Source organism: Bison bison, unplaced genomic scaffold (genome assembly GCF_000754665.1).
Source record: "Bison bison bison isolate TAMUID 2011002044 unplaced genomic scaffold, Bison_UMD1.0 scf7180017864208, whole genome shotgun sequence".
NCBI lineage: Eukaryota > Metazoa > Chordata > Mammalia > Artiodactyla > Bovidae > Bison > Bison bison.
In genome coordinates, this window is record NW_011494780.1 from 198,517 (window position 1) to 213,162 (window position 14,646).

Below are 14,646 nucleotides of genomic sequence, written 5' to 3' on the forward strand. Positions count from 1 at the left end.
GCATGCTTGCCTGTTTCTCACTGTGCGCAATGCAGTGCTTGGGACCTAGCAGATTATCATCAAATATTGGTCAATAAATCAATACATAAATGCTATAACTACTTTAACTGGAAGGATATTAAATGCTCGTAAGAATGAGAGCACCAAGTAAATCCTTAGACAGAAGTTTCAAAGAAAGTGGTGATACAGTGAATCTACTCAAAGAATAAACAAAATAAACTCGGTGAAATAAGACATTTCAGTGTCTGAGTTGAGAAAGAGAAGCAAAGGATATCTCAATAGATCCTTTACCTCTAATGGTAACGGTAATGGAGAGGAAGAGAAGGGCATAACTGAGATGCCAGTAAATGAGGAGGAGATGTATAGCTACACCACTTTTAAAAATTCTGTATCTGAAGTCTTTCCACATGTTATACTGATGTAGTCTAAAAAACTGGAGAATGACCAACAGCAAGGATGGGAAGTGCTACTGGTAATCACACTCTCCATTCCTTACCTTTTCTCCCATGGTATGACACATGGGGAAACCCTCCACTGGGTCCTGTGGGCAACAGGGACTAGGTCTTCCTCACATTGTCTTCTCCAAAGGGTTGGATGGAAAGGGGCAAGAGAGTCGAGTTTCAAGATGGTAAAATAAACCAGGGACTCTAGGAACTGTTTCTCTCCACGGTTAACTGGCCCTTGGAGATGAAATTCCCATGTTATCTTCTGAGCCACAGTCCTCAAAATATGCCAGTCCCCTGATGCCTACAAACAAACTTCAAGCAAAGCCCTTCGGGAATGCTGATCTCATGCACGATGCAAGCCTAATTGGCACCCTGAGTAATGGTTTCCAGAGGAGATTTAGGGTGTGTCCTTTGGGTGGGAATCCCTGATTGCCATGTCCCCCATTTGCCTCTGCTGACATAGATCCTCTGGGTTTAGGGAAGTTTTATTTCTCACAGATGATGCTTCTCTTTCTTCATGATTGGCTCATGTCAGGCCAAGTCTTTCCTCCTTCTAGCTGTTATGATTCCTGCTGAGGAAACATCATGTCGTCAGGAAGGGGCTTATTCTCAAAACACTGGTGCTAAAGGCCAGATTCTTACTTCATTAAGTGGGAAAGGAGGTGTAAAGCTAAGAAGAGAGTGCCTTGAATGATCCAATAGAACATGAAATCCAAAATAGATTTTTCTTTTGACTTTGGACTCACTGATGATGACACTGGTATTAAGTATAGCTTCTTAACCAGGAAACATTAATGTAAATGGTTATGATTCAAGTGCTCATTGCTGTCTTTGGATGGAGAGGTGGCTCAAATGTTTGGGGGCAGAGAAAGCATATGCATGATTCAAAGGCTCAACTAACAGATTAAAGAAAAGTTTAGTTACTTAATTTGTGCTGATGCGTGATGATGGAGTTCAAAATCTGAACACATTTTGCAAGAGCGTTCCAGAATTACATACTGTCGTGCTCCTGCTGATGCTCTGTCATTCAGAGATTTAATGTAAACAGCAAAGACTGTGTAGACGATATCCTCTATCTATTCCTCTGTAAACGGCAGTTTTGAGAGTTATGATGGGAATCTGATGAACGTCTCAGAAAGGACCTGTTTGGATGTTCAGTAGCTAACGTGTGTGTCAGTGTGGAAGTATTCTGCACCCTCTATTTCACTACTGTACTTGTGTTCCCCACAAGAAACTTTTACTTGAAACTAAGGCATCCTCTGGCATTGTCAGCATATTACTGGAACCCTCAAGTTACAGGCTGATGATTGGTGATTCCATGAGGAAAGCAGCCTGAGAAGGCAGAGGAAAGTCTCTTGAGGGACATAAATCAGACTAGGTAAACTATTAGTGAAGTTCCTATGGGAGGAAGAGAGGCATGAACCAGACAATGGGGAAATTTATTATGCTATGGAGATTTACAGAGAAAGATAGAAACTAATGAGGAAAGAGGGAAGTATATGGATCCCTAAGTAAAGGGAAATGTATGGATGTGCTGATGGGGCTGGAATGACCAGCGGGAATGTGGGGAACACTGGGCTCTCAGACCACAGGAAGCTGAGTTTGAAATAACAGTGTAAGGCAACAGCCCTAAAGATGCTCCTCTGCTGCATGAAATGGAGAGAGATTACTGGTCAAATTACACCCGGAAGAATACATTCAATCCCGAGTTCTTCACTCTAAAAAGTAAGTAATCTGGAATACATGAAGATCCAGGAAGACGCTTAGAGGGAAAAACACAAAGAGGGAGAGGGTGGGTATTTGGGGATCAATTTAGAGTATTTTTTTTTAAAGTTCACTTTCACTGTGGAGATTGAGCTCTTATTCTGATCAGTATTCATATGAGAATTAGGTAAAGGGCTGATTGGGAAATCTGGCTGATTAAATGTTGTGATCCTAGCTTTATCAGCCTGATTTGTAATTTTCATGCTCTCAGGTCTTCCTAGGTCATATCTTTCCTGTTTTCAAAGACATAATCATGGTGAGTTGTTATGTGTCACCTTGGCACCCATGCACCTCTCTTTAGACTATACTTAATCTTCAATTGGAGAAGGCAATGGCACCCCACTCCAGTACTCTTGCCTGGAAAATCCCATGGATAGAGGAGCCTGGAAGGCTGCAGTCCATGGGGTCGCTGAGGGTCGGACATGACTGAGCGACTTCACTTTCACTTTTCACTTTCATGCATTGGAGAAGGAAATGGCAACCCACTCCAGTGTTCTTGCCTGGAGAATCCCAGGGGTGGGGGAGCCTGGTGGGCTGCCGTCTATGGGGTCGCACAGAATCAGACACGACTGAAGTGACTTAGCAATCTTCAAATAAAGACAATATCAATGTACCCTTCCACCTACCTGGATACAACTAGCCCATGTACAACCAAAAAACATGTAACCCTCTCCCAAGAAGAATATATAAAACACACTAACCTTTTATCCATAAAAAAGGTGAAATTAATTTTACTCCTAATTCATACTCTCCTTTTATGTCCTGTAATTTAAACACTGAGATATGAAGCTAACCATATTAATATATCTTATGTTAGACAAAGGGATGACTGATTGAAATAAACAGAAATATTTAGTAAATATATCTATACATAAAATATTCACATATCAATAAGTAAGAAATGCCTATATTTCAAGTTTTCATTCTGCAGCTGCTCACACAGTCATGGCTGGTTTTTCTAAATACCTTCTTTCACAACCCATTCCATATTCCCTTTGTCTTCAGTGGGTCATGGTTACTTGTTCGGTGGGAGAGCATCCCTAACCTTCACTCCTGAAGGATCTGGGCCGTTAGCAGTCTTGTCTGAATTGGGTTGTTGTGATTTTCCACTGATCTTCATCACTGGACATTTGAGTACAGAGAGCACCCTAGAAAACCTGAATTCCAGACTTGTCTCTCCTTATTCCCATGTAGTAGCACCTCGGTTTTCCCTTGCTAGTCAGGATCTATCACAACCTCTAGCAGAGTAACTTTCTTTGCTTGTTGACTCAGTGATAAGAAGAGTCCGAAGTGGCAGGGTGGCAGTCTCAGCTCTCAGTAAACGAAATTGTGTTGCCTGATGAAGGAATTCCTTCCTTTGTAACTCGCAGAGCCTAAACGTGTGAGAGTAAAAAATTTGGCAGTGGATCCCAGTTATAAATGTACAGTGGGGGACTCACTCCCACTTCCACCTCTTGATTTCTGGTCCCACGAACTGTTGCAATAGGAGAAACAGCACCATAAATTGATATAGAAATTTAGAACATATACCACATCTTAGAGGACAATGCCCCAGCAATATGAGGTGTTGTCAACTACCAGTTGCTGTAACTGAGGCTTCAGAAGTCTGTTTGGGCAGCTGTCTCAGGATGCTGGAGAGTATGGAATAGACCAATGGATTCCTTCAACATGGGCCCATCCCCACATTTCATTTGCTGTGAAATCAACTCTTTATTTGGCAGTAATAACATTACTTCATGGAATAACATTATGGTGAACAGAGCATTGTATATATCCATAGGTGGTATCTTTTGACAGCAGCGCTGTAAGAAAGGGAGGCAAATCCATATGTAAAGTGTCAACTCCAATAAGAAAAAAGTAAAGTCCCTTCAATAATGGAAGCTATCCAGTATAATCAGCCTATCACCAAGTGTCTGATATCACTATGGGATGACGTCATATCAGGGGCTCAGAGCGGGGTCTCTGCTGGCAGATGGGCGCTCAGTGGTGGCTAGGCTGGCCGTGGTGACTGCAAGTCCATGTTGTTGAGCCCATGTAGAGCTCTATCCGTGCTGCTATAGCAAACCTGGGAGTCCATTGGCATGAACAGCACCGAGTGAGAAAGAAGGCCGGCATCCACAGAAGAGGTTAGCCGTTGAAAGGATGACTCGTTTTGTGGGCCACAGCAGTGGATCTTTCTTCCTTGTTTTGCTGTGAATATCTGCATACTTTTGATGGTGTGCAGGACAGTTACAGGAGGCAGAAGGATGGCTTTGTTGTGTTTATTGGGGATGATGTGTCATTTAAGGAGACGTGTTAAGTATATGTTTGCCAAATATACTGAAGACAAACTCTGGAGTTTTTTAATGTGTCATCTTAGCTAGGATGAACTACATTTACTAGAATTCCCGTTGCTGTGAGTTTCTGGTTAAGGTGGGCCACCCGAGAGATTCTCGGGAAGATTTAGAGGGCAGGGGGAAGCGTCTGTTGCTGCTGATGTGCTGACTCCCCTCACTGGTGTGAGGCAGCTGTGGACCGGCAGTTACTCTGCCTTCCCCTGGATCTTCCTCTAGCTTCTCCGACTCCGCGGCTAGGACTGTGCATTTAGCCTTGTTAAGCAGGCCTCCAGCTTGTGCAAGAGAAACCATGCTACCAATTCCAGAGGCAACAATAATGACATGGGTCTCAGTCTGCCCTTGTGGGATTTATGTCATGTTTGTGGGTTCCAGTCTGACCTTGAGCTACCACACTTTTATACTCATCTTCCCTTCCTGACTGCTTGCCTCATGGAGTTCAAGTTCTAGAATCAGATAGAAAGGTGACAGCTTTACATAGACTGCTTAACCAGCTTTCACAGTCAAGTAAGGCCAAATTTCTACACAATCCATTAAATGTATATGTATGTATAAATCTCTTGGTAGTTCAGCTTTTCTGGTTAAACCCTGACTGATGTAAGAAAAGATCTGTATATATATTTTTATATCATATATAAAATTTAGAGTGCATCTATAAAGTATATATACTTAAAAAAGAACATATGTATATATACACATATAAATGTATATATATCTTCCTTAATGAGGAGAGACTTGTTTAGAAGTCTAGCACTAACAGAGCCTAGGTATTTTGAAATTTCAGAGGGATCATATTTGTGAGCAGAGATTTGAAGTTCTCTTATTTTAAAAAAGAGAAATTTCAATAATCAGAGCTGTAGAATAATTAGAACTAGAAAAATATTATTCTTCAAAATTCTTCTGTGGATCAGAAGAGGCTTATCGTCAGGTTGGATGAACCCCAGTATTCCTGACATCACATTTCATCTCCACTTCCTGTTTCCCAGGGGCTGAGGACGGGGAGACGTGGCAGAGGAATCAGTCCTCTCTGGCAGACTTCGTCCTGGAAGGGCTCTTTGATGACTCTCTCGCCCACCTTTTCCTTTTCTCCTTGACCATGGTGGTCTTCCTTATTGCTGTGAGTGGCAACAGCCTCACCCTTCTGCTCATCTGTGCTGACCCCCGGCTCCACACACCCATGTACCTCCTCCTCAGCCAGCTCTCGCTCATGGAGCTGATGCATGTCTCCACCACCATCCCCTAGATGGCGACCAACTACCTCTCTGGCCAGAAGTCCATCTCCTTTGTGGGCTGTGCGAGCCAGCACTTCCTCTATCTGACTCTGGGCGGTGCGGAGTGTCTTCTCCTAGCTTTCATGTCCTATGACCGCTACGTTGCCATCTGTCATCCACTGCGCTACACTGTTCTCATGAACAGAAAGGTGACGTTAATGATGGCTGCCATGTCTTGGTTGGGAGCGTCCCTGAATTCCCTAATTTACACGGCAATCTTGATGCACTTCCCTTTCTGTGGGCCTCGACAAATCCACCACTTCTACTGTGAGTTTCCAGCTGTTGTGAAGTTGGTATGTGGAGACATCTCTGTGTACGAGGCCACAGTGTACATCAGCACCCTCCTCCTCCTCCTCCTCCCCATCGTCCTGATTTCTACATCCTATGTCTTCATCCTCCACAGTGTCATTCAGATGCGTGGGAGTAAGAGAAACGCCTTCGCCACTTGCAGCTCTCACCTCACTGTGGTTTCCCTCTGGTTTGGTGCTTCCATCTTCTCATATATGAGGCCCAGGTCCCAGCGCACTCCACTGCAAGACAAAGTCGGTTCTGTGTTCTACAGCATCATCACTCCCACATTGAATCCACTGATTTATACTCTCCGGAATAAGGATGTAGCTAAGGCTCTGAGGAGGGTGCTGGGGAGAGACTGTATCATTAAAAGATTGCAAGTGCAGTTGTCCTGAGTACATTAGTGGAATTCTCATCAGCTCCTTAAATTGTTTTCTGTAAACTGCAATGATTTTTTTCAAGGGTCCAGAGCCGTGATGACTACTGCAAAATTGAAGTGGTTAACAAACATTTCCAGTATTCTCACTTGCTCTCAGGCATCGAAGCCCCATACAGTACCATCTTAGTCCATTTGGGCTGCTATAACAACAGTACCAAGGCTTGGTGACTTAGACAACAGACATTACTTCTTACAGTTTCGGAGGCTGAGACGTACAAAGATCAAGTCTTCACAGTGCTAGACACGCTTTCATTTCCTTTTGATCTCTTTTCAAATGGAATCTTGCCCAAACATGCCCCCCTGATGAGCCTATTTAAAGCAGCCTCTTCACTCTTTGTCCCCTGATCCTACCTTACGATCATACTTCCTTGATATTGCATAACATTCTATTCTTACTGTCTGCTTCCTAGAGTGAAATTTTCAAAAGGGTAAGGAGTTTTACTTTGTTTTCTGTTGTCTCACCAATGCCAAGAAAAGAGTCTGACATGAAATAAGTACTCAATAAACTACTTGTTTATGGGTTAATAAATGAAAGGGACCTAGATTGTCTTACTAGCTCAAGTGACATGAAAGACAGCCACATATTACTCCCATGTAGATGCAGAGACTTGACATCTCAGTGAACTTTCCTGGAGTCTAGTGGGCTGAGGGATGCCAAAGCCACAGCCAAATACCTAGATCTTGCTTTTCCTACTAGTTATTCAGTCCCGGGACCATCTTCAGAAGAAAAGTACTTAACACTTGAGAGCAAAGTTATGCTTTCTTTGACGCTAAGTATTTTCTCTTTGAGAAACAGCTTTTCAGCATTCTATAATAAGATGAGCTGCCCGTCATGAGTAGAGTGCTATGTTATACACAAAGCCCTAAGGCTGGATTTGTGTTGTAACACTCCAATATCAAGAAGAGAGAATTTTCAGAGGAATGATGCCTGGGTTATTCCTGAAGGCACAAGGGTCTGATATAAGCAGCTAGCTCACAATCCTAGTTACAGAGAGTGGCTGTTCTTCTGCTACGCCCACCCCCACTCTCTACACACATACACGTACAACTACCACCTTGTCCAGAATGCTATAGGCTTATCTGGGAATGAAACAATCTGAGCTAAGTTGATGGATGGTTATTCATGTAATGCTAACATCTGCCAAAGGTAAATAGTATAGTGCGTTATGACCCCACCTTGAGAAGAGTTACTGTTGTTCACTGTTGTTCAGTTGCTTAGTCGTGTCCAGCTCTTTGCGACCCCGCAAACTGCAGCACGCCAGGCTTCCCTGTCCTTCACATCTCCTGGAGTTTGCTCAGACTCATGTCCATTGAGTTGATGATGCCACCTAACTCTATAATTGTAATTATTCTTGATATATTCTAGATATTAACCCTTTGTCTTATACAGGGCTTATAAATATCTCTGTCATTCCATTGGTTGCCTTTTACTCTGTTGATTGTGTCATTTGATGGACATGTTTTAAAATTTTGATATATTCCCATTTATTCATTTTTATTTTTGTTGCCTGGGATTTCTGTGTCATATCCAAGAAAACACTGTAAATGCAATGTCATGAAATTTTCTCTCTGTGCTTTCTTCTAAGAGTTTTGTAGTTTTAGCTTTTACATTAGGTTTTTGATATATTTCCAGTTAAATTTTGAAAATGGTGTAAGGTAAGGGTCCAACTTTTTTCCACTTACTATAGAAATCAAATAGAATAAAACACTTAGGAATTAACTTATCCAAGAAAGTGAAAGATCTGTACACTGAAAACTACCAAACACTGCTGAAAGAAGGTAAAGGTATGTAAATAAATGGAAAGATATCCTATGTTTATGAATTGGAAATATTTAAATTGTTAAGACCTCTTTATTACCCAAATTGATCTACAGAGCCAAGGCAAAACCTACCAAAATCTCGATGGCATTTTGTCTTCAAAAAAAGAAATATCCTAAAATTTATATGGAATCAAGGGACCTCAAATAGCCAATACAATCCTGGAAAAGACTAAAATTAGAAAACTCACACTTACTGATTTCAAAACTTACTACAAATTTATAGTAATCAAAAAAGTGTGATACTACCATATATAGGGATGTATAGACCAATGGAATGGAATAGACACCTCAGAAAAAGACCCTCGTATATACAATGAGATTATTATCATTGAGGATACTAAGATCATTCAATGGGAAAAGGACAATCTTTTCAATAACTGTGCTGTGAAAACTGGTTATCCACAAGTAAAAGCATAAAGCTAGACCCTTACACTATACAAAGCATTAAGTGAAAATGTATCAAATATCCAAATGTAAGAACTAAAACTATTAAACTATTATTTTCTTCTTAGAAGAAAACATAAGGGGAAAGCTTCATGATAAGAGGTTAACATCCAGAATACACAAAAATGACTACAATTCGAAGACAATCACAATAACCTAATCATGGGCAAAGGACTTGAAAAGACATTTTCCCAAACAAGTTGTACAAATGGACAACAAGTACATGAAAGGATGCTCAGCCTCACAGATCATTTGATGTATAATTTATGAAAATCATCTCAAACAGGATTAATGGCTTGAAAGTAAGACCTGAAACCACAAAACTCCTGGAAGAAAACATAAGGGACAAGCTCCTTGACATCAGTCTTGACAATATTTTTTAGATATGGCACCAAAAGCAAAAAGAACGAGAGCAAAAAGAAACAAGTGGGACCATGTTAAACTAAAAAGCAAAAGATTTTCACAGCAAGTGAAGTGAAGTGAAGTGAAAGTCGCTCAGTCATGTCTAACTCTTTGCGACCCCATAGTCCATGGAATTCTCCAGGCCATACTGGAGTGGGTAGACTTTCCCTTCTCCAGGGGATCTTCCCAACCCAGGGATTGAACCCAGGTCTCCCACATTGCAGGCGGATTCTTTACCAGCTGAGCCACAAGGGAGGTCCAAGAATATAGGTGTGGGTAGCCTGTCCCTTCTCCAGCAGATCTTTCCAACCCAGGAATTGAACTGGGGTTTTCTACATTGCAGGCAGATTCTTTACCAACTGAGCTATCAGGGAAGCCCTTCACAGAAAGGGAAATCATCAAAAAATGTAAAGTCAACCTGGAAAATGGGGGAAATATTTACAAATCATTTACCTGATATGGGCTTAATATCCAAAATATATCAGAAACCCACACAACTCAATAGCCAAAACACACGCACATGTATAATACCGTATAAGAAACGAATCTCCAGTCCAGGTTCAATGCAGGATACAGGAAGCTTGGGGCTGGTGCACTGGGATGACCTAGAGGGATGGTATGGGAAGGGAGGTGGGAGGGGGGTTCAGGATGGGGAACACGTGTACACCCGTGGCAGATGCATGTTGATGTATGGCAAAACCAATACAATATTGTAAAGTAAAAAAAAATAATAGTAATAATGCTGCTGCTAAGTCACTTCAGTCGTGTCGAACTCTGTGTGACCCCATAGATGGCAGCCCACCAGGCTCCCCTGTCCCTGGGATTCTCCAGGCAAGAACACTGGAGTGGGTTGCCATTTCCTTCTCCAATGCATGAAAGTGAAAAGTGAAAGTGAAGTCGCTCAGTCGTGCCCAACCCTCAGCGACCCCATGGACTGAAGCCCACCAGGCTCTTCTGTCCATGAGGTTTTCCAGGCAAGAGTACTGGAGTGGGGTGCCATTGCCTTCTCCAAATAGTAATAATAAAAAAAAAAGATAAATAAATAAAAATATAAGAAACTTAAAAAAAATAGGCTGAAGAATTGAAAAGACTTTTTCCAAAGAAGACACACAAATGGCCAACAGGAATATGAAAATGTGCTCAATATCCCTAATCATCAGGGAAATGCAAGTCAAAACCACAGTGTGGTATCACCTCACACCTGTGAGAGTGGCTTTTCTCAAAAAGAACACAGATAATTGCTGAAGAGGATCTGGAAAAAAGAGAATCCTTGTGCCCTGTTGTTGTTGTTGTTGTTTAGTCACTAAGTTGAATCTGACTCTTTCAACCCCATGGACTGCAGCATGCCAGGCTTCCCTATCCCCTGGAGTTTGCCAAACTCATGTCCATTGAGTTGGTGATGCCATCCAACCATCTCTTCCTCTGCTGCCTCCTTCTCCTCCTGCCCTCAATCTTTCCCAGCATCAGGATCTTGGGAATGTAAATTGGTAGAGTTACTATTGAAAAAATATTCAGGTTCCTCAATAATTAAAAACAGAACCATATTATGATCTAGGAATTCCAGTTCTGGGTAGAAATTCAAGTACATGAAATCTCTGTCTTGAAAAGTTATCTTCCCCCCCCTGTTCACTGCAGTATTATTAATAGTAGTCAAGATATGGAAACAGCCTCAGTGTCTGTCTATGGATGAATGGATAAAGAAAAGGTGGCATGTATATACAATGGGATATTAGTTCTATAAAAAATAAAGAGTTCTTGTCATTTGTGACAACGTGGCTGGACCTTGAGGGCATTGTGCTAAGTGAAATAAGTCAGAGAAAGACAAATACTCTATGATATCACTTGTGTGTAGGATCAAAAAACCCTCCACTTTTAGATACAGAAAATGGATTAGTGATTGCCAGAGCTGGGGCTAGGGGTGGGGGAAACAGGAAAAGGTGATCAAAATGTAAAAATTTCCAGTAGTAAGATAAATTAGTTTGAAGGGTATAATATACAACATGGTGACTACAGTTAACAGTATGAATTGTATATTTGAAAGTTGCCAAGAGATTACATCTTTTTCTTATAAAAGGACTAAATTAAAATAAAAGTTCAGTAAAAGAAAAAGCTATAACTACTTGAGGTAAATTAACAAAACTCATTTTGGTAATCATTTTGGAATATATACATACATTGAATCATTGTCTTGTACACCTTGAACTAACACAATGTCAAATGTCATTCACATCTTAACAGCAGTAGGAGAAATGAGTCTCACTCTTTAATAAAGACAAACAAAAGCCATGATGAGACACCACATCATGCTCATTAAGATGGCTATTACTAAAACAGCAGAGACGAGCAACTGTTGGCAAACACGTGGAGAAACTGGAGAGCTTGTGCGTTGTTGGCGGAACATAAAATGGTGCAGCCACTCAATAAAAGATTAAAAAAAGAAAGACAGTTACAGCAATTCTTTTTCTGGGTGTGTGGCCAAAAGAACTGAAAGCAGGATCTCAAGGTAGTATTTGTACACCCTGGTTCACAGCAGCATAATTCACAAGAGCCCCAAAGTGGAAGCAATTCAAGGGTTCCTTGATGAATGAATGGATTAACAAATGTGGCAAATATATATACAACGGAATCTTATTCATCCTTGAAGAGGAAGGAAATTCTGACACGTACTACAGTACGGATGAAACTTGAGGACATTATTCTATGAGAACTAAGCCATTCATTAAAATACAAACGCCTAGAAGAGTCAAGTTCAGAGATGGAACCTAAAATGACGAATGCCTGGTGATGGGAAATAGTTTCACAGGTGTAGAGGTGTAGTTTGGGAAGAGAAAAAGAGTTTTGGAGATTTGTTGCATACAATATGAAAGTACTTAATACTACTGAACTATATATTTTGAAACAGTAAACATGGTAAGTTTTATGTTATGGGTATTTTATCTCAATTTAAAAAAATTATGTAAAAACTTTTTACATAATTGGATTGAACTGTACCCTGTATTCAAGCCTGGATTGAATACAGGGTACTCTCATCATTAATGATTTTTTTTTTTGAAAACGATATATATATATTTTTTACTTTACAATATTGTATTGGTTTTGCCATACATCAACATGAAAGGTATAATCCCCAAACCTACCACAAACATACATTTTAATGGGAAAAAAAAAAAAACATTAGAAACATTTCCAAAACTAAAGATACAAAGCTCACAATTACTGCTACCACTAAGCATTGTATTAAAGAATGCTGCCAATACATTAGGAAAGAGTTAAGTTATCTTGAGCAGAAAGAATCTTTACACTATTTTCTCTACCTTGCTGCTGCTGCTGCTAAGTCGCTTCAGTTGTGTCTGATTCTGTGCGACCCCATAGACGGCAGCCCACCAGGCTCCCCCGTCCCTGGGATTCTCCAGGCAAGAACACTGGAGTGGGTTGCCATTTCCTTCTCCAATGCATGAAAGTGAAAAATGAAAGTGAAGTCGCTCAGTCGTGTCCGACTCTTATCCATCCCATGGACTGCAGCCTACCAGGCTCCTCCATCCATGGGATTTTCCAGGCAAGAGTGCTGGAGTGGGGTGCCATTGCCTTCTCCATGGTAACTCTCTTCTGCTCTCACCAAACCTCCATCAGCTGTAAAAGGGACCAGCCACTGCAATCAGCTGGGGCCACTCTATAAAATCAAGTCTATCAGCCCACTGGAAACACTCTGGGTTAGAAATATCCCACATCTCTTCAAAGTCAGAAGGATAGAGTTGTTAAAGCAATACTTCTATACACTTAGATTGAAAAGTTTTGACTTAAAAACAACAAAAACCAGAGAAATGTTTTAAAAGCTGATCAGAAATGGTTTCCTTTTCTTGTCATGCATTACCCCTAGTCCTTCTTTGAAAAGGATATATTAAATCCAAAGTTTATATAAAGGAATTTTGGCTTTCAGTTAAAAGTGAATAATGTGGGAAAGGGTAAAAAATGCACTTGTAAGCACATATTAGAATGTTCTAGAATAATGCATTTTATGCAATTATAGGTTCCCCAAGGAAGGAAAAATGGAGAAGGGGAGAAAGCAAGATACTGGGCATAAAGTGATGCTAGGAGTCTCTGGGCCTCAAAGCCTGGAGCAAAGTGATGACCTGAAGCTCCCCAGGCCTGACTCAGACTACAGAGCTGGATACCTGGTGACATCTTCCTCATAGAAAGAATAAGCTTCCAAAGCTTTGCAACAGATGGCTTTATCTCAAGAGCTATGGACTGAGATTGTCCTCCATGCCACAGAAGGACAGGATCCTCATCATAACGAGTCTATCCAATGGAAATTTCCAGAATACTTACCCCCTTGTTTTCCCATACTTTTTAAAACATTGATTGTCAAAATCCCAAATATCCTGAAAGAGAAAAAAATTAGGTTATTAGTTTAAACGTACTGAAGTGAAGTGAAGTGAAGTGAAGTCGCTCAGTCGTGTCCGACTCTTATCCATCCCATGGACTGCAGCCTACCAGGCTCTTCCGTCCATGGGATTTTCCAGGCAAGAGTACTGGAGTGGGGTGCCATTGCCTTCTCCAAATGTACTGAACACTACCACAAATTGGGATAAAAATGACTTGAATCCCGTGAAATCAGGCTTACTATTTTCCACTGGCAAATGCAAGGAAACTCTTATTCCTACGAGATATCTTAGGGTAGAGGAGACAAAAATAGAGGAGATATTTGAAACAGAGAATTTAAAAATCACTCAAATTTTCTTTGAGTAGTGTAGATACTAACCACCTACCCTTGTCAATGAATACTAATTACTGCTTGTCTTTCTGAAGGCTTTTTCTTGTACACAAGTTCATAACCCTCTAATTCTCCATGGACATGTGAGAAAACTGAAGCTGAGGGAAGAGTTTCCTATACACACTTTCATCTCCAAGCTAAGCAGCCTTTTCATTTATCTAATGAGTCCTTTCTAGAATTCTAGCAGAATTAGTAAGATAAAGTGCCAATAATCTCTAGTGTCTAGCAGATTTAAAATCGTCTAGAGCATATGTTGCGGAGAAGGCAACGGCAACTCACTCCAGTACTCTTGCCTGGAAAATCCCATGGACCGAAGAGCCTGGTGGGCCGCAGTCCCTGGGGTCGCTAAGAGTCAGACAAGACTCAGCAACTTCACTTTCACTTTTCATTTTCATGCATTGGAGAAGGAAATGGCAACCCACTCCAGTGTTCTTGCCTGGAGAATCCCGGGGGTGGGGGAGCCTGGTGGGCTGCCGTCTATGGGGTCACACAGAGTCAGACATGACTGAAGCGACTTAGCAGCAGCAGCAGCAGAGCATATGTTGAGTCGATGGACATCTAGGTTGCTTACAGAAGTGAGAACTCAGGGCACGTGTTTTCATTGCACTGTCCTTTGTCCTTTGTCCTGTGTGTGGTTGTGGCATCTCCCCATCTTTTCCAC

General features: G+C 41.2%; 2 protein-coding genes across 2 annotated transcripts in view; one reads left to right on the forward strand and one right to left on the reverse strand.

Annotated features, from left to right (window-relative positions):
- The first annotated feature begins 2,101 nt into the window (after positions 1-2,101).
- Positions 2,102-7,634, forward strand: LOC104992056 (olfactory receptor 2AE1). Its single transcript, XM_010844789.1, is given in 2 exon segments — positions 2,102-2,171; positions 5,488-7,634. Coding segments are annotated over 2 exon segments (1,083 nt in total). The 3' UTR covers positions 6,501-7,634.
- Positions 7,635-9,557: 1,923 nt separating this feature from the next.
- LOC104992053 (cytochrome P450 3A29-like) overlaps positions 9,558-14,646 on the reverse strand; it is a 10,319-nt gene continuing 5,230 nt past the window's right edge. The window contains exons 3-4 of the mRNA XM_010844785.1: positions 13,541-13,593; positions 9,558-9,816 (exon numbers count right to left, since the gene is read on the reverse strand). Of these exons, the coding sequence (XP_010843087.1) occupies positions 9,693-9,816; positions 13,541-13,593 (177 nt within the window). The 3' untranslated portion in view covers positions 9,558-9,692. The remainder of the gene's footprint in view (positions 9,817-13,540; positions 13,594-14,646) is intronic.